The sequence below is a fragment of the Mesitornis unicolor genome, unplaced genomic scaffold (assembly GCF_000695765.1).
Source record: "Mesitornis unicolor isolate BGI_N332 unplaced genomic scaffold, ASM69576v1 scaffold24299, whole genome shotgun sequence".
In the NCBI taxonomy this organism is placed as follows: Eukaryota; Metazoa; Chordata; class Aves; order Mesitornithiformes; family Mesitornithidae; genus Mesitornis; species Mesitornis unicolor.
Genome location: NW_010205633.1, coordinates 19,135 through 47,120, shown reverse-complemented (window position 1 = coordinate 47,120; position 27,986 = coordinate 19,135). Strand labels below are relative to the sequence as shown.

At 40.9% G+C, this 27,986-nt stretch overlaps 1 protein-coding gene across 1 annotated transcript in view; it reads right to left on the bottom strand.

Annotated features, from left to right (window-relative positions):
* The window catches only part of LIMCH1 (LIM and calponin homology domains 1), a 68,605-nt gene that overhangs the window by 25,992 nt on the left and 14,627 nt on the right, over window positions 1-27,986 (bottom strand). Inside the window, exons 5-10 of the mRNA XM_010191483.1 lie at window positions 27,082-27,331; window positions 14,135-14,170; window positions 10,070-10,196; window positions 7,061-7,215; window positions 6,462-6,864; window positions 2,474-2,695 (exon numbers count right to left, since the gene is read on the bottom strand). Coding sequence (XP_010189785.1) covers window positions 2,474-2,695; window positions 6,462-6,864; window positions 7,061-7,215; window positions 10,070-10,196; window positions 14,135-14,170; window positions 27,082-27,331 — 1,193 coding nt within the window. The remainder of the gene's footprint in view (window positions 1-2,473; window positions 2,696-6,461; window positions 6,865-7,060; window positions 7,216-10,069; window positions 10,197-14,134; window positions 14,171-27,081; window positions 27,332-27,986) is intronic.

Sequence of the window (27,986 nt, the reverse complement as noted above, 5' to 3'; positions counted from 1 at the left end):
TGAATCTCGTTCAAAGCCTGGGAAGGACATAACTAACAAGAACTATATCAGGAAGTATACAAATAAGTATACAAAGGAAAGTATACAAATAAAGGCAGTGAAAGCAAATTTAGAAAATGCTTTGAAAACATGCTTCATTTGTAGAAGTTTTCTCAAGGCAAAAGAAATACAATCGTTTCTTCTACTTCAGACTGCTCTGCTGCTTCATCTCAGCTGCTTTTCTATCCCCATTTCTGTTGTCTTCTCCATCTCTCTTAAAAATTCAGTAGGGTTAAGCATCAGACAAAAACTACAGCCCTGGTTTCTCCTTGTGGGAGGTGGTAGAGTGGCAGCTTCAAAAGGATTTATTTCCAAGAATGGGTAGCTTGGAGACCCTACCCTGCTGGGGCAAAAAGCAAACCCCTTCTTCCCCTCTGGAGGGCCTGCAGTGACAGCTACAGAATTATTTGGCATCCCGCCCAGCATCAGGCCCTGTTTTAAGCGTAGGACAAGCCCAGGAGACTCTTTTCTTTCCTCGTTTGGATTCCCAACCTTCCTAGGAGGGGTTATACCTTCAGAAATGTGGTTAGTGCTTCAGACTCTGCAGATACCAGCTGACATCATTGAGTCAGTTGTGTAGAAACCAAAGTAAAATAGGAACCCCTGAAGGGTAACCATTCAGAAGGCTGAACCAAGTGAGTCCAGTGTAGGTGCCTGATTCTTGCAGGTAATGCCCCAGACAGACTGCATCCATATTGAGCTGCCTACAGCAGTGCTGGCCTGCACCCCAACACATACGGTGAAGAACCCAAGTGTCAGCACCATGTCCCATCTCTAACCTGGCATCTAAGCCCTTCCCGTCCATGAAACAGGGCACTCCTTTATGCCTGATCGCTAAATTGCTGCCTGTGCCTTACTCTAAGGCATGGGGGCCTGGAAGATTAAAACAGAACAGCTGGGTAAGGAGAAGCAAATCTCTAGAAGAAACAGAGCCTGTAAATCTCATCTCATCAGTGAGCTCCTTTGCCAGTATCGTCACGAGGGCTTCCTGGAACCAGGAACTGGATGCAGAAAAATCTGCAGTCAGGCAGCCACATCATCCTCACAGCTGTAGAAGGAGAAGGATGAGAGGGCATCAAACAGGTGCAAACACACCCAAGCCCTAACAGTGGTTTCTGCTGCCGAATTTCCTCTCAACTCTTCCACAGCTATAGTGGCCTGGAAATCCTACAAAAGGAGACAGTAACACTTTCATCTGGCTACTTTTCTGATCGCCATTGTGCTTCTAATCTGCAGCAAGCTGAGATCCCTCTCTATCCTCCAACCATTCCCATTACCAGCTCTCCCCTACCAGATGCAGTGTTTACTTGACTTTTCCCTCACAGTCAATTCATTCCGACCAGAGCAGCCTCTGCTCTGCCATCCCTGCCTGCTTTTCTGCAAATCACTCACTCTTGATGCCACACCACTTCATTCTGACATGCTCGCCATACATCCCTGCTCTCACGCTTGCTGAAGGCTCCAGGATTTGGTTGTCCATGGGCAGAGACTGGCATGAAGCAGGGGAGTAAGATAAGACACAAGCCTTTTGGCATAAATGAACCATCACTCCCTGAGATAGATTTCTGCCTGCTCCCTGCTACCCATCTGGCCAATGCTTGGAGGAAATCTGAGATGAAAGCAAAAAATTATCATACTCCAACTCTCACCACATCCCCAATGCTCTTTGTTGTTACAGAGAAAAGAACGGTAAGAATTCCCTCTCCTGCTCTGTGTTTGCAACCCTTCTACACATTTTATTTGCAGACTGGCCCTTATTTCTTGTTTTGTTTTTACTACCTACTTTTATTACAGTTTGCTGTGATATGCTCCAGTTTTATTCCTGCATTTTTCTCTGGGGAAGAGGGGGAGAGAAAAATGAAAAGGTAAAATTAACTTGTTTCTTTGATAAGGCAGTTAAGAAGCACACTGGCCCCTTCGAGCATTTCAATGGCTTACCTCCTTTTCTAATATTTCTGAAAGGGTAATGAAAGCTGAATGCTCAAAACTGCCAGCACATCCACATCCTCTTCTTTGAAAATTGAAACCTGAGACTAATTATAATGGCTCACACAGTCCCATTATGTTGCTGATCTAATTAGCTAACATGAGGAGAAGTGCTGAATAAATCTACACAATAACTGGGACACAGAGTTGATTACTCTCTGGCCCAGCACATTTAAAGCATGCTTATCAGCTGCACGACATACAACAAAAAAAAAAGAGACATTGGCTGCAAAAAGTTGTTTGAATCTTTCCCTCCCATTTCTCTTAACCACATCCCAGAGGATGAAGCCTTTAATTTACAAAGGATTTCTTTTTTTCCTGGTCAGGGCACACCCTCTTGAAATACAGCAAACATACGCACTTGGGTTTCATTAGTTAGCAATTAAATACGTTATGAGAAAGAGAATTGGCAGACAAAGTAAGGCTGGTTTGCTCGTGTTGGTCTTACTGTAGGCTCTTTGCGCACACTCTGAGTGGCAGACCTCTGTAAACTGAGCTCAACACTTGTAGGGTCCTTCTTCAACTCTAGTGGGGGCCTGTCCCCTCTGGCTACTCCGTCAAATTTCAGAGATCTGCTTGGCGAAGGAGTAAATATCACTGTAGTACACTCTTTATCCTTCTCTTCCACACTGGTGAAATTTTCTCCATTCAAGCTGACTTTTCCATCTACCTGCAGAATACAGTTAAATAAATATGCTAAGGCAATTAGCATTCAAAGGAAATGAAGACTTCAACATGATATCAGAATTGTTAATACAGTCTGTGCCACCAGTGAAGGACAGAGTCAAGCACACATTTAATTCAACAGGTCAAGATAAAAGAAAACCCTATTCCATGGAGGTCATAAACAAAACACAGACAGAAGGGAATAATTTTTCTGGATTCCCTGGTTTCCCACATTTCATTCTCCCAGCAACCACCTTTTATGTGCATCACAGATCAATGGATTTTAAAAGAACAACAAAGATTTATGTTAACTATAGACCAAAACTGCTGGTCTTTGGATCGCCTCTTGCAAGGGGCAAGCAGGTTCTCCAGGACTAATTACACTGATGAACTGCTATGTACCCTGACAACCTCACCACAGCATTAGTAAACCATGATTTCTGAAGCACTGTCATATGAACTTTGAAAGGTCAGGAGCAGAAGAGTTCATCCATTCGTTTCTTTACTGTTCATAACAGGGACGCAAGGAACCAAAAAATAAAACTCTATGAGGTGATAAAATAAATAGCTGATTTCCCAGAAAATTATTTTATGCAGTCGCCATGAAAAGCGGAGTGCAGAAACAGTCTAACTGCTTTGCTCTCTGGGTCAAGCTGGCTCCTTGGTGGGCATTTATCCCTGCTAAGGAAACTTTAAGCAAGGAAGAAAAAACAAAATAAGCTCTAGCCTCTTCCTCTGCACTGATACAGCTTCCTCTCAGGACTTTAATACTTTGTAATTATGTTCTGAATGGAGGTGCAATGTAAAGGCTTCCTTCAATATGGAAAGCTGTTTGTAGAAGCCATGGTATACATGAAAAAAGTCTACAAAGACAAGCCATTCACCGGAAGAGGGCCCAGGTGAAGAGAGACCAAGAGAGGACCAGGTATCAGTAACACCACATTGGTTCTGCTAAGCTACAGCATGGATGTTTATAGGCTTGTCAGAGTGTTTTAAAATAGATTTGAAAGAGGGCTTCGCTACACTATGCACAGAGATCCTTCCTTGCGAAACAGTCGTCATGGGAGATAATGCAAAGGTGAGGGAGTAACTATGGACAGACTCTTTCCTGCTGATCATTGGACTTTTGGGGAACAATGGCACAGATCAGTGATTTCTTAGAGAACCTATCTGGATATATGTGGTGATTAGACATTTCAGATTTCTCCACAGGTACTGCATAAACAAAAAGCACATGTGAAAACAAGCTCAGAGGTAAGCCATCCCATGGGAACTTTTAACTTAATTCACTGTTATTGAAAACTGATGCAGCAAGTGTCAAAACTGTTTTATTGAACTGAAACACAGTTTCAGAAAACAAAGTCTGTCCCAATCTCATCCTCCCACCCCACTCCTTATTTCACCATTTATTTATCTTCAGTACTTTACCTCTTGAGTAAACAGCTTGGATACCTCAAGAGTGGCACTCCAACCTAGTATATGCCATCAGTGCTAAGCTGAGGGCAAAATCCTCCTGTTAACTTCTTGTTTAAAAGCATCCAAAGGTCCTTCTCTATCTGAAGATGATTAACTGAGGGGCCATCTCCAAGGTGCTGGGGCATCCTCAGCTCTGACAGACGTGTGGGGAGGTAAAGGCAGTCAGCATCTCGTGCAATCAGCTCCCAGGCAGAGAAGAAACAGCCCAGCTCCACAAGCAGTTTCACCCCTTCCGACTGCTTTTCAGATGAAAAGGTTCCCTCCCTTTCCTCGCTGCCATCATCCACTCAACATAGCACCACTCTTAGGGCTTATTTCCAAATGCAAGTGTGAGCAAATGCTGAGCTCCCAGTCTTCTGGGACTGTGTGCTGGATTACCTACTAGAGAGGCATGTCATGAAAGATCGCAGAAATAAAAAAGCCAGGAAAACACTGGCAGGCTGCACAATTCATTTTAGTGTCTCTGTTTAGACTAAGTCATTTTTGTATTTATATTAGGGAAAAAAACCAAATGTTTGAATGATCAGGAGAGATGCCCTGGCTGCGGAGTTAAACAAACATACTCCTTTCCTTCTGATCTGGGGCAAGTCAACACATTGTCACCAGACCCGAGAATCACTGACAGACTGGTGTTTCAAGGGAAAATAATGCTACAGCTACGTGTGCTAGGGCATGATTCCTACTGATAGAAATCACATTCCTCCACATCAAACGAACAAGACCTAGACAGACTTTCGGTGGTGGTTGGTGTGGGGCAGAAGCATCTGCAGGTTAGTTTCTCCCCACGTATGTGAACTATATATGCATTAATGTGATGGTGATACACACAAATATCTTGGTCCTCTGAGGAAAAAAGTGGCATGGATCAGAAAAAAACCAAAGTTTCACGATTCACTGATGTCTAAAATGTAAGCTCTAAGGGAATACCAACTGAGGTACAGGAGAAATAGTAATTACTAGTTTCACATTTCAACTTGGAAACGTGGTGGAGGGGTTTCCACAAGAGCTGGGGCAGACTTCAAGAAATTATAGACATCACAATGTGCTTTTTCACTGTCTATACAAAGCTGACTTATTTTTTAAAAAGTAAACAACCTGAATATACATGGTAGCAGTGTTAATGGGACATCATGAGGGCTGCAGAGACTAGCATGGCTGCATGCCACTGGTGAAGCAATGGAAGACACAAGGGGATCTGAACTTTACAGGTTGGGGGCACCTATGCTAGCAGGCTTCACACTGCCTACAACAAGGCTACAGTGAGATTCGGGGAAACTCCAGTTTCTGTACAGGCACCGTGAGCAGCAGATTTCTTAACTTATTCTGGCCTGTTCTCTCTAACACATCCCAGTTCTTTGCATTCTCCATCACTGGTTCAGTACCTTACTCCCATTCTCCACACTCACCCAGTCCAAAAATATACTTCTCAGGTTTCATGTCCCAGTTTCAGTCTCTTCTCCTATCCTCTTTGCCCACAAATCTCATAGCTGGCTCCTTATTCCAAGCAGCCCTGCTTTTGTCCAAGCTCTCTTAATTCTTTTATTCCAATAATCTTTGCGCAGTTCTTGCAACTCAATACAGTCCCTCCCACTCTTCCACCAGCAATCCCAAGTTAAGACACGGCCCCAGTACCAATCTGTTTCCCTAAACCTGCATAGACAGCCTATAGCCCCTTCGTTAGTGAAGTGGCTTTCTCCATTCATCCCTGGTGAGAAGCATGTTTAGGACAGAGAATATTTTGGGGCAAGCTGACTCTTGACTCTGAAGAAGTAGAGACTCCACACTGAACACATGCACAATGCCGTGTTTCAAAGGCTTATGACTTGGCTGAATGGGACAGACTTGTTTGGGTATGGGAAAAATCAGAGCCCTGACACAAAACTCACTTCAGGTCTTGCTCCAAAAGTCAGAGCCTCCAAGCTCCCTGCCCTTTCCTTTTTATTTAAAAACAACAACAAAAAAATGACAACATACTCCTTCCTCTCATCTTTTTCAGAAAATGCCTTGCTTTTTTCTTAGAGGCCCCCCTTTCCATGTCTTTCCCCAAACAAATCTAGGATGAGGAAAAATGACCAGCACAAATATTCTAGTCTGAACAGGTCAAGTTTCTAAGAAGGCTGGTAACCAGCAAGAGACCACTAGACTGGCCAGCACAGAGCACAAAGCTGAGTTTCATAACATCAGAATGCTGCAACTATTTTCTACTTTATTGCATCAAACATTTATATGTTGAGATGATTTAGTCAGGATCTCTTTGCCTCCTAATTGACTTTGGGGAGTGCAACATATCCTACCTTAAAGTTCTTTAAAACTTCCTGTGTATTTTTGGGTTGTGAGTAAGGCTTGGGTGTCAGCATAGGCACAGCCTTGGAGACAACACTTTTGCTGGGAGATGTGCGGCCTGTTGAATCGCTGGGCTCTAGTTCAGCAGTGGGAACAATGGTTGCTTCAATGGTGGCAGTGAATTTTGGAGCAGGCAGCGACTGTTGCCTTAAGTATCGCAGCGGATTTGGGTCTTTCAGTGGGGAACTTGGCTCCACTGAATGGCTTCTTTCCAGAATTTTTGGCATCTGCAAACGCTCAAGGACAGCTTCACTGATAGTGAATCTTTCGATATACTGCTGGAGGATGCTCTCAGCCTCCTCCTGTGACTTCGCATTCTTGTATGCCTCATGAAGCTCCCGCTCTCTTCTCTCTCTGCAAGGGAGTTAACACAAGAGAAACCATAGCATTAAAATTAACGCTGGAAATCACTCCTATTGCCTCTGCTGCATCAACATCTCTCCCTCTCCCTCACTTCAGGCCTGCAGGCATGGCTGCCTGCAGCTACCTATCATCTATGGAGCACACAGAATTTTCAGACATGCCACCGCACTTCACTAAATCAACGTACTTCTCTTCCACAATTTCTCGGTAGGTTTTGATGCTTTTTCTGCGCTCATTTGTTCCGTCTCCAGAGAGTAACCTTTCCATTTTCTTTCTCTCAGCTTCTTTTTTTATTAAATCCTGTGAAGCACTTCTTCGACGACTCTTCCACCGAGCCAGGTCCTGTGAGAGAAGGAAGGCACCTGAATGCAGAGTTGCAAATAGCCAAAAACTGGGCACAGAAACCAATGAACCCAGCTAGCTGTTTTGCAATGCTTATTTCTAGCTGTGGACCACTGCAGGCAGTGATGCTTACTTTAAAGAGAAAAGGAGATTATAGCATAAAATGAAGATGTTGTCTGATTTTCCTCCTAACAGCAGGATCCAGTAAGGATTTCACAGCTCTGCTGGTGGTTTGTGTTTTTTTTGCTTTTGTAGTATTGCAGAGCATGCTAGGTAATAACACCAGGAAATTTGGCCTAAAAGGACCAGTCAGAGCACTCATGGGCCAACATTTGGGCCAACATGAGGGACAAAACCTGATTCTCCAGGAAGGTGAATAGGAAGATTATGTTTGGTGAAGAATTCAATAATCAGATGTGTAGGAGGCAGGAGGTCATTGGAGGAAAGGATGTCGTTTCACCATGAACAGCAGCCACGCCGATAGCCTGCCCTGGAGACCTGACAGTCCCATACTTTCTCCATGTTATCAATCAGCTACATGCAAGCATGATTGACCTATGGTTTTGTTTTGTTTTGTTTTGTTTTTGACAGAAGACTCCAGTGCAGCATTCAAAATTAAATTCTTCCTCACATGTACCCTATAGTATTTTGGACCCAGATCCGAGTAACATAGGTTAGGAACTAGAGTGGCTCACATCTGGTTGGTGTGATTCATGACAGAGCCAAAAGTCTATGGTTGATATCCAGCTATACAAGTATGTCCTCGTTGAAGTAATCACCTTACTCTTTTTGGAATCTGCCTGCCCAAAATTGTCCAGAAGATCTATCAATTCTGGTTCTTTACCTGTCTTGCAAAACCAGCCTTGCACTAAACCAGAGAGTCACAGGAGATACCAGTTATGGGCACCTACACCTTGCATCCTACTTGGGTTATGAATTCACAAGTCCTGGAGGGTACAGAGACAAGATCTTTTTCACAGTAGAAGTATTACAGTAAAGAAGTTTTCTAAGCTGAAAAATTTCTTTGCAGACAACTAGTAGAGGAACAAAATTTTACACATAAAAAATAACCTCTGCAGAACTTCTGCAAAGAAAAATTACTTCCTAGGAAACTGCAGGGGTACGTTTGTCATTAACTTTACAACATCAGATTAGCACACAGATTATATTTAATGCACTCTAACAAATTCTGGTTTTAATAAAAACCAGAGATTCTGCACACATACTCAATTCAAAGGCTATTTCATTAATTACATTGTTCTCCAAATATTTTAATTGCATCTTTATTGGTAAAGAGCAGAAGGTACTGCAAGCATAACTTATTTTATTAAAGCCAGGAGCAAATCTTGTCACTTTTAATTTAGCTTAAAACCACAAATTATTGATATTACACTCAAGGGAATGCTCATTAAAGCATTTCTTCACATGACCTACATATATCAGTCTATAATCCCCTTCTTGAAACATAGGCCTTTCATTTTCCTCAGTTACTAATTATTCCCATTGAAGTACCAAAGTATTTCTTTATTCAGCAACTCCCACTATTGCCTATTGTTTGGAAATTAGTTTTTCATTAGCAACTTTCATAACATAAGCCCTACTCCTCTTTTTGTAATTAAAAACCAGACATGTTTACCTTTTCCAGCTCTGATGCTTTAAAATAATAATAATTTTAAAAAGCCATGAAACTGTTAATTGTTGGCAAATTTACAGCATGGGCTCATAAAAAATATCTGACTATGAATGCAGTGTCATCTCCGTAAAGCCCTTGGAATGCCAAGAACATTCCAGTAAGGGCATTTTTAGTGGCTCTTCAGAACTTCTAGTTCAATATAAAAGGTGCTGAGGGTCTGGAAAACTTATGCACTTTAGCTCAGAGGCCTTTCCATTCAACAGCAAAGAGTTCTCAAACCTCTTGAATGCCTTTGGACTCGTTCTTATCTCTGCTGGGAAATTACAGCTTCCCACACATACAGATTTTTCAGCTGAAATCCTTCATTGTTCTACTAGAAAAAGTTATTTCTTAGTAGTATATACTGTTTCTTTTTGGATTTTTTCCTTCAATTTTTTATCAAAAAGCCTCCTGAAATGTGTTTCACAGTAGTTGTCCTTATAATGGTAAATTACTGTACTAGCTGCTTGAAGAGATGTGTGTTTGGTTTTATTTATTTATTTGTAATTTAAAAATATGCCCCAAATTCCTCATTTAAAATCAGTCTTTAGGACTGAACAGGTCTGATAATGAAATGCCTCATACTAACTTACCTGCAAAACATTCTTTTCTGTCCTTACTAATTTGCTGAAGATCATACCAAATGCCAGGACAGCTTAAAAAGAAACACTGAGGGAAGAAAGTTTGGAAAGGACTTGTAACCCAAGCAGGGTGTAGCTAACTTGAAGGATAATTTATTTGCTTTGACAAGATGGAAAATGCCACCATTTTCTGTACCCATACAAATTTATTAAAGCCAAGTTTAACCTATTTATTCACTGTCCTGTTTAGTCTTGTATTTTGTCACTTTGAGCATTTACTAATTATAAAAGTTAGAGAAATAAGCAGTTAGAAGCTATTCTGCTTTCATTTTTACTTACTTACAGTTTAATTACATTTAAAAATAATCAAAAACATGGTACACAGGCAGAGGCACCAGAAGACCTTGTATTTTGCAATTTACATCAAATTATGAAATTTCTATGCTTTAAGAAACAATACACTGTGGCGGAGGGGAGGGGGGAAGGGGAAGTTCCTGGTTATTTTAGTGCTAGAGAATGACTGCAGATTTATCTAGTTGCACATTTTTTGCCTGGCTAGCTGGCCTCAATGGCAGCACTGCAGACAACACTGCATACTCACATCTTGCCATCTGGTCTCGTCCTCTTTCAGCTGGTTATTTATGTTCTGTAGCTTCTCATGCCGAGCTTTGCTATGAGGCTGAGTCACAGCTTCTTCTTCACATCTCATGTCAAACATGCTCATACTCCTAAACAAGGGGGAAATAAGTGCAGCATTATTTAGAGGTTTGTATTCCTTCAGCTTGTTAGAGCTAAAGCCACATGAGGGTGCTACAGCAGAATCAGACACCTGCACCATTATGAAGCTTTGAAAAGCAGCAGATCTCTAAAAGGACCACTTGTCATTCCTATAGCTTCCACATAGTACTTCGAGCATTACACTCCTCAACTTTCTCTTGTTTTTGTTGACTGCAATTTTGCCTCTCACTAAGAAGCATTACTAACATTACAAGCTTTACCAACATTACATCTCCATCAATAGCTCTTATTAAAATAATTCTATGCAGAGTTCAGAGCATTTTACTGCTCTGATTTGTTCCCCAGTGAGTTTTCAAGACCCCTTAGACAGAAGTTTCCATTTCAGTGCAAAACAAGAGAGGCTTGAGAAGTATATTAGGGGCAGCTTGGCTGGCTAAATGCTATTGCTGCTAAACCAGGGAGAGAAGTACACACAGCCCAAACAGCATGGTGTCGCCTCCTCTCCCCTCCCTGCCTCAGGAAACTCAACGCTATCAGCATCAACTTATTAATACGGTAACCTAACAAAGAAAGCTGATGTTCAGGACAAAACAGTTTCTTTCTACACACTCTATTTCTGTCCCTGACCTTTGGAGAGTTAAAGGTCATAGTTTGATATTATACATCCATTCATATTATAATACAGATCTTCACACGAAGATAATGTACTTACTGTGCGCACCCTGCTACCTAATAGTGGTAAAATATGATCTCAGTTATGCCATTAAAAGCAAAAAGCAAAAAAAAAGCCATGCAGTTCCACACGAAGTGATTTCACAGCAGCCTTCAAACAATCATCCGTAGCTTTAGGTGAGCCAACGAGCAGGAGAAGCACCCAATGAAGATAAAATTGCAGGCGACTGTGTACACAGTAACCAAAGTGAACAGATGCAGAAAGCTGTGCATATATGTATTTAGCCAACATTTGTATTCAGGCAAGCAAAGATGGGAACAAACCACTCTCAAGGGAAAACTGAAAGGTCTGGACAGCAGATGGAAAAGGACATGCACAGATTCTATCCTATTAGTAGGTATTTACTCAGAAATGAAGGACAGAATACACATTTTATTGCCTTTAAGCGTGAACAGCAAGGTTAGCATATTACCATGCTTCATCCCCTAAACACAATGCGGAAGGGTACATTAATTTGGGTTTCCTGTGGGTAGTTTAAAGGTTGCATTGGTCAGGATTGGATTGGAGCACTCCTAAGTAACAGAACCTAAGGAGATAGTAAGTTTTGTTGGGTTTAAAACTAAAGGCATATCACCTACTAAGGAACAATTAAATATCAGTCATATTTTGCAGACTGGTGAGGTAGATTGGGAGATGCAGAACTTGTAATAAAGTCACCCTTAAAGGGTTCATTCCAGTTTAAGAACTTTTGAAATCCACACTAGGAAAAGTCTTTAGTGTTATTTGTCACCTTGAGCCTACTGTGCTGAAGGGGTTGTGTAGCTCCTTTCTTGTACTGTACCCTTCCCTCGTATCAGAGAATTTTTCATTCACATACAGTAAATGAAGACCTGAAATGGTGGTAACTCATTCTAATAGAGTGCATGAGTACTCACCCTCTGCCACTTGGGATGGGAAAATAAAAATACTTTCTACCAATAGTACCCTGATGTCGTAATGAAAAGCTAGTATTCATTCCCTGCATTCACTCAGGTCTGTAAGGGTGCACAGAGACAGCAAAACCAAAGGTTTTATGGCTAATAACAATGCAATAAAAAAGGTACTCTGGAGAAGGCTTCAGCCTAGGCAGGAATCAAACTATACAATAGGATCCCACATGCACCTTCTACTTAGTTGCCACCTCCTGCTACTGGGCCGTGGATAAGCAACCAGGTAGGTTCAAACATCAACTCTGCAGCAACATTTTATGAGAATATGTCAAAAATCCTTATGCAAGGCATTTATTATCTGGCCTCATCACCATTTTACAGGCATACCAAGACTTCAGAAAACCCAATAAAACATAAATGACAGGCTGGCTAAAGAATCAGACTCTAGTAAACAAATACTCAAAAATCTCAGCTCACTATTATTTGCTTGTCAGGCTTAAAGGATAAAGCATAAGCCTAAACTCACACTGGACTGTCACACTAGAATTCAGCTGTATCTCTTCAAGGGATGGGAACGGGGCTGATCAACAGCAACACACCAAGTCCTGCCTTTTCTGGACCTTCAGACAGAGCAGGGCTGATGACAGCACCCAGCATTCACAAACAGCGAAGGGAACTTTGTCAGTTTGATGAAGGAGTTTCTGGTTCTGCTGCTGGAATAAGCAGCACCCAGAATAAGACTGAATTCAAGTTACAGAGTTTTCAAAGGAGACTTGAAAAACATTTTGGAAGCATTTTAAATGTCAGTTCAATTTATTTTTCCTACTTGAGATTTTATTAGATTTTTTAATCAAATATTTATTTATCAAATATTTTACCAAATTTTATTAGATTCTTTGTAAGTACTTCATCTTCAGAAGGAAAAACACAACTTCACGTTTATAAGAACGTAAAAGACAGTTTAGGGAAATAGTTTCTCTGAAACTGTGGCACATCTGGAAAGGATGACAAGGCTTGAACTTTTACTGCTTTGCCTTTTAAAGCAAAATCAGAAGCTATGCGGAATAAACAATACGATTTACTCATCTTTGCTACTCTCACATTATACAACCAAATTATTTGCAATGCCTCTTTGAAGGCATCTCCACGTCCCTTCTCATGTTTGCATTTAGTACAGACATGCAAAAATCTGGGAAAATAAATGAAAAAATCAAGCAGATATGTAGGCTTTCTGAAATGGCAGGGAAGTCCCCATCATTAAGTATAACTCTTTTGTGTTGTTATGCTCTTTTTATCTCATCTCTTCATTTGATTGAGCAGATTTCTGCTGCTTGAAAATGATCACATTTACTCTGTGGTCAGAGGACACGGGCTTTGCTCAGCATAAAGATATTATAGATGTTGTAAAGAGTATTCAGTCCATGATTCTAGACTTTATATCATTAGAGGAAAAGGTGAAAAATTATATAGAAGTCTCTGTATATACTTTTTATGGAAAACCCTGCATGCTGTTTCTATTTTGTGATTTAATCTGGGAGACAGAGAAGGTCATGTACATTCCTGTGAACAGAAGTGGGCAGTTCCCAACTATTTCCTTGCTTCTCAATGCCTGCACTTTGTAAGAATAGCTAATACTTCCACAGAGCTTTCTAAATGACAGTGCACACTATTCTGAACTACAGTTTACATCCATACACACACAACTAAAATGTGTTTGAGTGCAATAAATGTCAAAGTCCTACTCCTTCTGCCAAAAGTAAAGCACTGAGGTGAAAACCTTAAAAAACAAAGTTTAATACATTATTAAATTAAATCAAACCTAGAAGGGATTCAAGATAAAGTTTTTAAAAGACAAAAAAGTAACAGCTGAAAATGTATTTTCCTGGTAATTATTCTGAAGATCTCAATGGATTTTATTTTACTTTGGGATTACTTTTTTCTTCTTATATAGGTCATACTTAAATATTTTTTTCCTCAACACCCAACCCAGATTCAACCCAACTCTCTTTACCTGTAGCTGATTAGAGGCAATGCAAATTCAGTAGAAAAACAGAAGAAAAGAAAAAAAGAAGAAACAATACTTTAAGCAACAGCTGGACATTAGCGTTATGCTCAGTTTTTATGTACTTTTATATAAAAAAATATTTTTAGCTGCAATGTAAGCCATATTACATTCCATTTTTCTGTGCTTTTCTGAAAAACTTACTTGCTGGAACACTGCAAAATAATAATGAGGCATCAACTGCATTTTAAATTAGTAGAAAGGTGGGAAAGCATGCAGTGTAAGTTGTTTAAAATAGAATCTTGTGAACACAAGACAACTTACTCTGCGTCATCAGACACAGCAGTTCTGGGGCCGAATCTACAAGATCAAATATAAAATTAGAGCGTTGATAAATACATTAAGTAGTAATTGCAACTGGACCCATACTGTTATTTGGGTAACTGTTGCTTGACCATCCAACCTGTACTAGTAAAGCTGACCAAAAAAGAATCACACTGTTCAGGCATTATGTATTCAGCAAACAAGACCTACCAAATCATCTGGAGGTCAAACTATGTAAGAACACCACCCATCCCTCCCTGACCCCATACTAATGCCTCCACTACAAAAAAAAATCTTCTGAAGTGTACCTAAAATGGTTGTAGAAAATAGTTATTGAAAATAGACATTATATTAATATTGACATTAAGTGCCACACATGCTATGAATGGAGACAAAACTTAACAGTTACATTCCACAGCAGTGCTGGGAATAACCATTACTGAAGCATGGAAGAGACAAATACTATAGGCAGAAAGTGTGCTGTAGTATTTCCTTTTTTTTTTTTAATGTTGTATTTTTTAGAGGGTTGGGGAAGTGTAGCTGAAAAAAAGGTACTGGTAATACACAACTCAGCATCATTCACTAAAGTGACAGTCTTGTACAGAGCCATGCAAACCACGTATTTGTATCTGGGATTTTTCATAAAAGAACATAAAGTGCAAAAGTCAACACTGCAACATTTTCTAATCACGGGGAAGCAAGATACACATCTATAACACAGCAGAGTCCAATTGAACCTCTGCAATTCATAAACCTTTTTTGCAATTCAACATACATACTGTAATCAAATATTTCAATTAACTTCATTTCAATATTTCAAAATAAAATACGTTACACAACTATTCTGTTTGTTTCCAAAAAGTGTATTACTGACATACAGTATTTTAGTCTAGACTGAAAACACACCATGCAATGCACAATCTGAATTCTGAAGTGCGCACACAGGAGTGTACAAGCTGCGTGATCACACCATAGAGAGCTCACATTTGCAGATGCTTATCCTTGGATGACAACATTTCTGTTTTGTTTTCCTCGTGGACCTCCTGAAGCTCAGATGTTTGACCAAGTTGGACTTCATTAAGGCTGCCTTCACCCACTTGGGCAGTACAAATAGTCTGATCTTGTCCTGCAGGAGGGAGATTGCATTTTTTCTGCCCCTGCTGCTGTTTTTGTGGTGGTTGTATTACAGGTTTTCCAGAGCTATTAACGCTGACTTGTGGGCATTTTTCAGGCCTGAGTGAGCCAAAGGTAGCAGTGCAAAGAGATGTATTAAGCAACATTTGAAAAATTGCATATACATCATGAAAAGCATAAATTCAAGTTAACAAAAAAAACCCCACAAACACAAATAGCTGATAACAAGCTAAGTGAGGCAGGCACACAAAACATAGTTTTAATAGAGAGCTAAATGCTTGTACTTCCATTCCTCTAAGGCAGAAACACAAACCGCTCTGAACATCACCAAAGATTAAAGCATTAAGCACATGTTTTAACTAAGCTACCCAACTTAAGGTCTTCTCAACACCAAACCACTGTTCATTTCTATGGTAGATGACATACTTTCTTCTCCTGGCTGGGCTGTACACTAGTTTTTACCTGCATATGCACAGGTGCATGCATATCTTTCACCTCATGTACTCTGGAGAGGCTGATGAATGAGAACCTCATATTTAACCAGAAACCTCTGCAAATGTAACACAATCCTGCTGTACATCTCCATTTCCACACACTATTAGAATTTTGCATCTAGTAGAGCTCTGCTCTGAGTCTTTACAGGGCTCTACCAAAAAGGCCAGAAACACTGCATTGCCTTCTTTTGAGCAGAGAGTCGGCACAGAATTGAGGACAAGTACGGAAGAAACCACTGCTGGGCCAGCAGCAACTCCTCCAGATGAAAAGCACACAGGGCCAGTTGCAAGGGAAACTGAAAATCACAACTTTCTTACCTTGTAGCTTTCTTCTCAAGTTCTCTAGCTGTGCCCTGCTTATTCTGCTGCTTTGAAAATGGCATGGGAAGGAACTGCTTAACACTGGGCCCAGGCTGTTTTAGGAAAGCTCCAGTTCTTCTGGCCAACATGTCATCTCTTTGCGGATCTGGAAATTTCACTCTGTTTTCTGTTCCACTGCTCTGCTGCTGAAGGATTTTAAGCTGTTCTTTGCTCTCTTCTCGTGTGACAGTGCTGCTCAGAAAGACAAGTGACACTGTTCCATGATAATGCGTACTCGTGCAGCCCAGAGGCAACAGGCTGCTGAGGCAACATGGGGTACTGTTACTCAAAACACAGTTGCAGAGTGATGGACAAGTAGGTATCTTTAGCTACAGTGCTGGGAGTGAGAGCAAGAGGGAACTATACTGAATGCCACAATTCTGTAGGTGATATGTTAGAAACTGGGAATTGCATAAAAACGTATGCGAATTTATTCACTTAGAAGCTGGCATAAATGTCTGGACAAAGCACCACGGATTGCAAAAGAAATCCCCCCAAAAGATGAAAGACTGTTTTCATGCTGAGCAGCAATTAACGAAGTACTTAAACATTATGAAAGAAAACAGACCATTTTATGTTCATAGGAGACATTCTTGTAAAAGTAATTTCATGAAACAGAACACATGCCATGATGAATGAGTAAAACACATCTTTAAAGGCCGTGTGAAGAATGGAACAACATTGCTGGCTGATACAAGCTAACACCACACACAAACCAGGCATGACACTCCGAAGGATCTATTTCTGTGCTCTGACCTTTCTGCTTCCTGTGAAGTCTTCAAATCCTTCTCATGAGCTACTGCCTCCCCTTGTGGTTGCTGCAGCAGAGGAGGAGCTACTGACAGGGAAGGACAATGTATGGGAACGGGGCTAGTGGTACACCTCCGGAAAGTTCCCATCCTTCTAAGCAACATATCATCTCTCTCAATGTCTGGTAAATGACCAGTGCAATCTTTCTTGGTGCTTTCTTGCTGGTTCTTCAAACTGCACAGGTTTTGTTTCTCAGACATGATGCCAAAAGCCGGGGCAGGTGATTGCATTCTCCTGCAAGAGTCATCTGTACCTGCCTTGGCTACCTCACTGGCACTGAGATTGAGAGGAGGGGTGAGACAGACAAAACATTCTTGGGTCAAATGAAAGGTAAGAAGGGGAGTCTTCCAACTCAGTTTGCAAATGTTTTATAAACACACAAACTTAACCGAATGAATTGCCTGCTAAAAGTATTCCTTAAAAGTTCTTGCCATGGCCACGGATTAAGTGATTAAAGAAAAGCCAAATAAATGTAAGCTCTGTTAATACGTTAACTTCCCAGAGCTGTAATTCTCCTCCAGATAAATGCCAGAAACACAGAACACCAATACACCTTGATTTCAGTGTTACATCTTCAAAAAGAAAGCAAATCCATTAGGTTTGAAGAAAACACTTTTTGAACATCAGTAAGGCCAGCAAGCTGAAGGACAAATTCCTACAGTGCTGAAAGCAGGCAGAGCAAAGCCGCTAGAATTCAAGAAGCACAAAAAGCTTGAACGACAGCTCAGACGCTGAGATGTCAGCAATTTCACCACCCATCAGGAATTCTGGGGCAGGCTCTCAGAAGACCATTGCACAGCACTGTTTTGCTTAACCCTAAAGATGTTAAGATACTCTGAAGGCGTCAGATGACTTCTGGATGAGGCCGTGCATGTAAACAGCTCTTAGGTCTATGCTGCAGTCCACCCGCATGCAGATCAGCATCTGGCAAAACCAGGTCTCATTTCCAGCTCAGCAGTGCTTCCGAAGCCACACCAAATACCTGGACTCATTCTGTGGCTTAGATACTTCATCGCTGTGTTCAGCAAACCCAAGACCGTCAACAGTGGTTGAAAGAGAGCTTTCAACAGCAGAGTGACTCTCCACACCATCTTTCCTGCTTTCCTCTTCTGTTCCACACCTGGATGAAGCTCTGCCAATAACGAGCTTGTCCCATTTCTGTTGATCAATCTCAGTTACTGGCCCAAAATGCACAAACTTCTGCCTGGGGCTACCAGCCTTTCTGTTTGCTCTGGCTTTGCGGACAGCAAAATCATCCTGGGCTGCTGCTTTCACTGTGATTTCAGCTGGTGGTAGAGTGTCACTGGGACATCTGAAATCTTCTTTGCTAGTTAGAATGAGAAATAGAAGAACCCCCCAACGTGAGACCCCAGAATAATGCAAATTAAATGCTCCTAAGGTTTTGAAGGGTTTTATTTTAAAATTCAAGGACACAGGTACAAACAGCTGTGGAATACCGAGGCCCAAATGACAGATAAAATCTGAAGATACCACAGACCTGCTGGGAAAACTGGGAGCACATTCACAGAAGCTCTTCCTTATGAGGAAGGAACGCAGCCCATGGACCATTCCAGACTCAGTTCTTCGTCCATAGTTCTCTCATCTGCTTGTGCAGACCTAGGCCATGCATTAGATGGGACTGCACAAGCACCAGCATATGCATCGTGTCACTGGGGAGTTCCAGTGGCATGACAGCACTATCAAGGGCAACTCACTTATCCTAAACCAAGTGGACTGAATCTTCATTTTAATAAATCACCTCAGAAGTAATGGAGAGACTACTGGTATCTTTGAGATTAAATGATGATTGAGTATTGATGGTTCATATTAGAGCTAAAATTACACATAGTAAGCACATTGTAAGAAGAATGCCTGAGCAGATGGCCGCCTTTAATTGGAAAATGGCACACACCTAAACAGGTAGGCTAGGAGTGGTTATCCTTTCCTACTGGAGTCACAAATCACCTACATACGTTAAAGCCTGTCTCCATAGGGAAGTACCTTAGAATAACTACTTTATACCAGCTCCCTTTGCAGAGGTTTAATTTACAATAAAAGCACATCTACACCATACATTGAGGCTCCTGAAACCCCTGCTGCAGTGACAGTGCTGGTGTATTGACTCAGCACTGGAGTACAATGTAATGCAGATATATTAGCTCAGGTCTCAAAAGCAGTATTGCCAGATTAATGCAAAGAGATGCTGATCCTCAGTTAATACCCTCAAGATATAATGTCTCAAGCCCTGAAGACAGCTTGGTTAGCAGCAGCACAGTGCTACTAAGATAGTGGTGCCACGTGGGCCTTTGCACTGTTCAATTCGAAGCAGCTTCAAAGCAGATTGACCCACAAGAATCCTTTCTGATATGACAGGAAGTGTACACCAGGGGAGAGAGACACTGTGAAACCACCATAGTGCTTTAAATGAGGGACACACTTTCATTTCATGATAGATAGCATCCCTGTAGAGATTTTGGACTCCTCCTGAAGATTTAAATAGGTAAGGACTGGCTGTCATCAAGGCATTCTTCAAGTTTAAAACCAGAAGCACACACAGTGGATCGTGACATACCAAACATGCTTCCTAGGGTGGCAATCCTGTCCACAGGCAGAAACCGTACCTGGGCTCCCATGACAGTTTCAATCTTTTCCAGGTCTCCAGATTTGCTTTTGTAATAGAGGCATTCACAGAAATCACAACTTCTTGTAGCTGAGGAAGGGTACTTTGATATTTCCGTTTAGCCAAATCATCTCTCTCGGTATCAGACGCTTTCACGTGCTGTTCCTCCTCTGACTCAGTCTTCTCAGTTTGCACAAATGGGCTCTCCTTGCTTGTCACTAATTGCCTTGCCGGTGCCATGTGCACTCGTCTTCTCCTAATTTAATGCACATCCCAGTTCAGCAAGAAAAGATATTTCGAGGGAGCAATGATAAATCAGCGTCAATAGAAGAGGTTCAGAGCATAAGAAGATAAAACTGAATTTATAAGATTAGTTTTACATTAATTTTAGGAAGTAAACACAGAATGAGTCATCTGAAGTTGAAACCTTTCATCTACGCTACCCTGCTCATGCACTATTTGGACCACTTCATCGCATAACTTCTATTTTTAGCTCGAACAAGAAAAATCTCTAAGCTACTACTGTATTAAACATTTCTGCAATAAGCTTTATCTGAAATAGTTACAAGTATCTCATTTCCATATTATTAGCAAAGTGAATTCAAGTTTTGCCCACAAACATACTACAGAATTTCTTTGATCTTAGAGTCATGTCAATAGCATTAAACTATTGAAATTCGTTAGGTGCTCTTTAGATGCCCTGCCAAACTAGTCATCAGAAAATGTTAATATAATCAAATTACTAGCAGCTGAAAGTCACATTTCCTGTTACTGAAAATATCATCCAGATATTGAAAGAAGTTCAACATTGAGAAGAAGGATCACTTGTCTCTGCACCAATCAAACAAATATACTTGCTTCCTGAAGATCTGTGCCTAGCAGATACTCGTGTTCAGCACCTCCTTAAAGGTCTGTATCACTGAACTGAAGCAAGAAGAGCTTTTCTAGGCTGAAACCTTGTAACCCATGCTTCATTACCAAAACCAATGCTTTATAAGAAACATTAGGCCGATGTGCAACGCAATTTGGTGCAGTGCAGCAGGCATATATATTCAGTGGCTTAACTAAGGACTTATGTGAATCCATGTTTTATGTAGGATATTAAAAGGGCACTAGATGAAACAAACGCATCCAAAAATGTGCACTGAAAATGTTCAGCAAAAAAGCTAAGATGCAAAATGTTTAAGGTTACTCTCCACTACTCACGCTCATGAGCTGTCTCATGAGCTTAAATAATGGAAGTGTCTTAGTCTCTATGTTATTTACACTCACGGACAATTTAAGCTCCTGGTCCTGATACTCCAACAAAAAATTACAATTGGTAACTTACAGCTCTTATTTTTTGTTCACTTTGTAACAACACATTTGCATTTACCCTGTAAGTTTTTTGTAGCCAAGACAGCTTTAGTCCTACACAGAGATAAGCCACATGAAATTAAGCATTATAATAAAAAGACCATGAATGCACACCTTGCATGTTCCTGCTTTTCCATCTGCAAGGGCTTTTTAGTATCTTCCAGTTTATCTTTCTCTTTACTTATATAGGGTCCAATTAGAAAGGAGTTAAATGGAACTATGTGTTTGGGTTGATTCATTCTGGCTCTCCGTGTGGCAAAGTCATCCTTTTCTAAATCAGGAACTCTACTGGCTGCTTCATCCTCTGAACCAGAATCCTTCCCTTGGTAATGTGTCATGAAGGGGTTGTCCCTGCGAAGGATGATGTCTGGGGTGCCTCCGTCGTCTTCACATGTTGGCTTTTTACTGACACAGAGCAAAATTAAATAAAGCTCTTGATGCACCAGGGGAGGAGAGGGCAGTGGCAGCACTCATCTCCAGGTCATAAATCAAGCACAGTTAAACAAATATGCTTCAGGCTGCTGTTACATTGGGCAAAGCCTTGTTATAAATAAAATTGATCATATACACGTAACAAATCTGCAAGGACTTCACACAGAAAATCAGCACATTAGATCTCTGCTTATTTTAGTTATGGCCAAAAGAATCAGTTAAGAAGTAGCTGAACATACTAAATGCAGTGAATGTAGTACTGTAAATGGCAGTATTAAACTTATTGAACACCTCAAAGAAAGAAAGAAATTTGATGCAAATACCTGATCCCTGGCCAACATTGCTGAATCCTGAAATACCCCATATTTGGTACTTTTTCTTCTTAATGACTACTTTTTTTTAAGACCTGAGTAATCACTAAGGGCGCTTGCCCTCATATTCTTAACTGCTTTTCTTCTCACACACATCCAGGCTTGACTATTTCCCTAACTAACCCTTCCTTTCCCCCAGAATAAGCCCTCTACACCAATGCTGATATACAGTAGCTACAACGATAGCACTAGTATACCGATGATACTGGCATGCTGAACACACTGTCATCCGCCTTGGTCAGACATGGGACTGATACCAACACAGACCTGTTGTTACTGAAGATTACAACAATAAAGATCCTTGACAGCTGGTACCCAGAAAGATTAAGGTTATTTTAACTTGTAACAGTCAATACTATTAAGCAAACCGAGAAGACAGATGGCAAGAACTACACAACTCTCCCATTTAAAAATCAAATTGTATTTACTAGCATTTTAGAATGCCGGAAGTCAAGTAGAAGACTATTCCAGGCAATACTTTTGTAGGCTGCAAATACCTTGCATTTCCTCTTTCATACAGCACATCTTGCTACACAGCGGGAAGAAGAGGACATCACAAAGGATTAAACAGAGTGACATTAAGAAAGCAAATCTGAACAGCTCAGAGGTTACAGAGTTTCTCAATTAGCTGCCTTTCTACAACATTTTAAAGCCCTGCACGCCCACTATACAAGCCACTTATTTTATGGCCCCAGCTTTCAAAGTACTACTTAACAAAATTGCTGGAGAAAGTTACAGGCAAGCCATAAACCATTCCCGACAGGTCAGTCTGGAAACAAGAGCAATACGAAACTGCCTGCTTTTGCCTTGTTGCCTAAAATAATATACTAAGAAGTTTACTAAGGATCCTGACTCTTGTACATACCAAAATCAGCAGGCCTACAAGGTCACCTTCAAGTTCAAACTTCACTGCTGAACAGGCAGATTACATCACTCAATTCTAAATCACAGGTTGCCAATACAATCGTGTTATTTGCCCAAATCCACCTGGCTTTTTAAAACTGCAATACAGTAAGTTCAAGCTTGAAAGAGCCCAATTTTCCACTGATGGTTTCCCAAGACAACTTTAGTTTCCCCAGTACAAGAATTTGAAAACTTTAAAGAAAATATACTGATCTAACGTAGATCCATGGCACTTAAAGTTTTAGGCACAAAGGTAAACAGTTACGGAAAAAGTCATATACGCTGAACTTGTTCTCTCAAATAAGCCAGTGCACCTATATTAACTTCATTTTTTAATCAGACTTCACTACTGGTACCATTACCCTAACAATTTGGAAATAATTTTCAGAACCCTGGACATAAAGGGCATGTATAAAATGTCATAATACTCTATTAAATCTTGTTTATATTTGCTTCTTGAATGAAAATCAGTAAAATGAGTACTTATTAAGCTGGTTAGGTTGGGAGTATTGTTTTATGCTTTTAGATTTTAAGAGCTATGTATAACCAAACAAATATTCAGTAAAAACTCCATACTTTTTCAGTCTCATGTCTGACATTGAAGCTTGAGAGCATAAAGCGTAGCATTTCTGAGAAGGGTGTTTCTGGCAACAAAAAATATACAGTTTTAATAGTCAAAAGACCAACTATGAGTCATTGTTATGAATCACAGAATATTAGGAGTTGGAAGGAACCTTGAAAGATCATCCAGTCCAACCCCCCCTGCCAGAGCAGGATCACCTAGACCAGGTTGCACGGGATCATGTCCAGGCGGGTCTTGAATGTCTCCAGAGGAGACTCCACAACCTCTCTGGGCAGCCTGTTCCAATGCTCTGTAACCCTTACAGTAAAAAAGTTTGTCCTCATGTTCAGACTGAAACTCCTATGCTTCAGCTTGCTCCCATTTCCCCTTGTCCTGTCATTGGACATCACTGAGAAGAGCCTGGCTCCTTCCTCCTGACACTCGCCCTTTACAAATTTATAAACATTAATGAGGTCACCCCTCAGTCTCCTCTTCTCCAAGCTAAAGAGACCCAGCTCCCTTAGCTGCTCCTCAGAAGGGAGATGCTCCACTCCCTCAATCATCTTTGTGGCTCTGCGCTGGACTCTGTCAAGCAATTCCCTGTCCTTCTTGAACTGAGGGGCCCAGAACTGAACACAATATACCAGATGCGGTCTCACCAGGGCAGAGCAGAGGGGAAGGAGAACCTCTCTCGACTTACTAACCACACCCCTTCTGATACACCCCAGGATACCATTGGCCGTCTTGGACATGAGGACACATTGCTGGCTCACGGTCATCCTGCTGTCCACCAACACCCCCAGGTCCTTTTCTGCCTGTCAGCTTTCCAGCCACTCGTCCCCAAGCCTGCAGCGCTGCATGAGGTTATTGCGTCCCAAGTGCAGGACCAGGCACTTGGCCTTATTGAAGCTCATACAGTTGGCCTCAACCCATTGATTCAGCCTATCCAGGTCCTTCACAGAGAGATGAAGGAATAAGAGGGGTGAAAGAAAAAAAAATTAGAATACAGAAACAAGAGGGGCTGAGAATTGCTCAGTGTCATTGGTGCAAGGAAATTTGAATTTGACACCCAGAAGGAGAAAGAGAAAATAGAAGGGTTCAAAGAACTGGGAATGATAATGAGATGTTAGAAAAGATGATTGACTACTGCCCTCAACCCTAAAGTGTCACTACTGAATTTTTCCCTTCTCCTCACCCACTATTCTTCCACTTACACATAGAAATAATTTTCCTTCGTGACCTTTGAACCCAGTGCCTTTTCTGCTGTGTCTTCCTACAATCCTCAGGAGCAGGCTCCTACTTCACTGTGGTGAAACTTGGGCTACAAAGCTCTGCCCTTTGACCCTCGGCTGGGGCAGAAAACCAGCAGCTGCTCCTCCTTCCTCCAGTTGACACATTTCACAAGTGGCTTCCACTGAGAGCAAGGAGGAAAATGGCTTGTTATTTCTCCTCCATTCTTCTTCAGCCCTGTCAGGACAGCAGGTTGACCAAGGAAAGAGGAGACCCGATTTCATGTCAAAAAACCATGTATTTGATCCCATGTGCTTCTTTAGTGGAGATCAAGCCAGTAGATCAAGCATAGGGTTGGAAAAGGGACTCTCAGTGTGATGACATCCCCCAAGTGCAAAGGCAAACAGTGTTATGTGTTGTGCACTCCACTCCTAAACACAATCTGTTACTATATTTTACTGTATTTTACTGCATTACTGCCATTAATACCACAGCTGTGGGCTCAGAACAGGATTATGCCAGTATCCTACCATTTTATGGATTCCTGATCGACTAGCACACTAACTGAGCCTGAAGGACTCACTTATGACAGACAGTTCCTCTTCATTAGTGTTTGGCTTTGTGAAAGTAGTACTCCACAACCACACACAAACACTGGTTCATTACAGCTTGACAACAGTGAAGCAAACCTGAGAAGAGGACATATGACAGCATATATACTGTGATTGTTTTAGCTGCACATCTGTGTATGGCCACAGATGAGCTTCACTGTACCTATAAACAAGCTGTATCACATAAAAACTGTGCTTTTTACTACAACACTTCAAAGCCTAGACTGTAGACCAGCATCTGCTAAACTGCTTGCTGCCAGGACTTCACTCCACAATCCAAAATCAAATGTTTTAGATAGGAGGACATTTGGACACTCACCCTTTAGCCAAACCATTTTGATCATTTATAAGAGTCCAGTCTTCAGACATGTTGGTTAAAAATCTGCTTTGTGGGCCATGCCCATGAGAAAGAAAGATTTTTCATGAGGATCTGATATCAGATGATGGAAAGGCATGGATAGTGAGCCTAGCCATCATGTAGCTCTCAAGCTAAAGAACAGGAAATAACCAAATTGAACAACATCCAGAAATAAATTACAGGTAGTAAGTGAATAACTACTGATACTCCATGCCAAAGTCAGTCAAATTATGATTGCTGAACTATGCCTGCATGCTTTAACGGGTACACATGTTAACAAGCACTGTACTTTTATAGTTCCTGACACTAAAAATAAATGCATCATTTATTAACACAGCTAAAAATATTAACCACCTAAAAAGTGTGGTTCAGTAAACTAAATCAACCCATCGGCAACAAGTAATAAAAGTTTCCGAAACTTTTGTCTAAACAAGGCATTTTAAATGTACATTTACATGTATTTTTTATTAAATGCAAGAAAGCATTAGGAGGAAGGTGACAAGTAGCCTGTGTAGTAGCTTTCTTGGCATCTGTTTACATTACTCTGCAAGACAATACAATTTCTCAACACAAATGCAGTTAGCATCATCATCACAACTCTGCACAGCTGTCACATCGCAAGTCTTTTCAGACCAAGACCTTCAGTAGCAATTGTGAGTGTTTAGCAGACTGGAATTTTGTTAGGAGAAGTGAAATCACAGCAGATCGAGGAAACCCACACTTCAGCCAATCCTGAAAATGTGAAGCGTGCACAATTTCCCACACCGCTGGGCTAACCTGTGATAGCGCTGGGCTGCTGACATGACCTTAATGCCAGCTTGTTCGAGTCTTCTTAACTTTCTGATCTCTTCTGCATCTTTCTCTTTGGGTGCTGATGTTTCTTTTGCACTACCTGAAGGAGACTGGTCTATGGAATTTCCTTCATTTTGATTCAAACCTACTTGATTTTTAAGGGAGCTTGCCTCAGCAGCCACGGAGCCCACCTTCTCCTTTTCACACAGTCCAGATGTTTCATTCTGTTCTTCTTCTATGGTTTCAGGGTGGGGTTTGCTATTGAATTATACGAGGTAGTTTAATGTATGCTGTGCCTGAAACACACGTTTATTATAAGTGCATTTTGTTGATATTAAGACACCAAAGGATATTCTGATGGATGATCCAGGAAGATAATTATGCTCTTTAATGGAAGTTGCTTCTTAGGCCAAATCAAATGTGAAATATCAGTTGACAAAACCAGCATGCAAAAACACATAGTCACAGTTATATAAACTCTACTGGTGTTGGGCATACAACATACAAATAAATAGATTATTAAAAAAAACCCACAGCAAAAATATTACCTATTTTGATTGAATACATCAAATGTTATTTGTAAGTATCATTTACCAGTGAGTAACTGCCCTGAGAACTGAGAGATCAACCAGAACATTTTTGACCAGCCTTGGGTTCAAGTCAACATTCATGGTACTTAAATTAACCAAAGTCTTGTCAAACACAAGCTATACATTGCATTTTTACGGCAAATAATGACATCCAGACAATGATTTTCCACTTACTGCTTTTACACCACAAACAATTTATCAGTATCATCTCAGCAAGAGATTTACTACAGCAGAAGGTGCTTCGTACATCTTATGAAAAGAACAGAAATTAGGCAAGTGTTAAGGCATGCTCAGGAAGGGAAAAGTTGGACAGGCTGGTCTTACCTGGAAGGTTTGTCTCCTAGTGGCGAGGTCGCCATGCTCCAGCTCTTTCGGTACTCTTCTCGTTCAGTTTTCTTTTTCCGAAGTGGAGCAGGTACATAGAAAGTCTGATTACTCTTGTTAGGGAGGTACTGGTTAAAAGGCACAGCTGATTTAGGTTCACCGTGTGAGGTCCGTCTCGCCAACATATCATCTTTTTTCACATCTGGCATCCTTCTGTGTGGCAGGTCAGTTTCCGAGTCACTTCCTCTCCCTAGTGAAGAAGGAGAAAAAAAATCCTCTTCTTCAGCTTTCATTTAGTTTTGTTTTCTTTTTAATTACAAATCAGAGAAGACACTACAAAAAATAACATTTATCACGTAAGCACCAAAAAATTAGTCACTTTTACCTATATTTGTATTTTAAAATCAGTCACTGAAGGTCGTAGCCATAATATCTACAGAGACAGTAAACATTTTTTCCATCAACCCTTATTTTCTACCTCTGAAAATCTCATCTTCAGACACAGCTTCAGCCACAGCCACAGCCACAGCTTTGCATCAAAAAGCTCAGGGTCAGATTAAGCCAGACTTGTCAGTCACAGAGGACAGCTCCAGCAGCTTACCTGACTAAAGCCCAAATGACCCATAGTTGTGCATATGGGTACGTTTGACCCGATTCACACTCTTGAATCTAGACTTACAAGTGCATACCACAAGTTCAAGCAAAAAGGGCCACATGCTGCATATTTACAGAATAGCAGGAATCTGTGGATGTTTCTACATGCATGTACTAACAGCAATTTGAACGCACACAACATCAGCTTTAAACAAAATCTGAGAATAAGCATCAGCTGCTATAAACCAGAAGACTCTGATGGTCTCTCTCCGGTCTCATTGGTTGCCTGGTCAATTGGTCTAGCACACTGC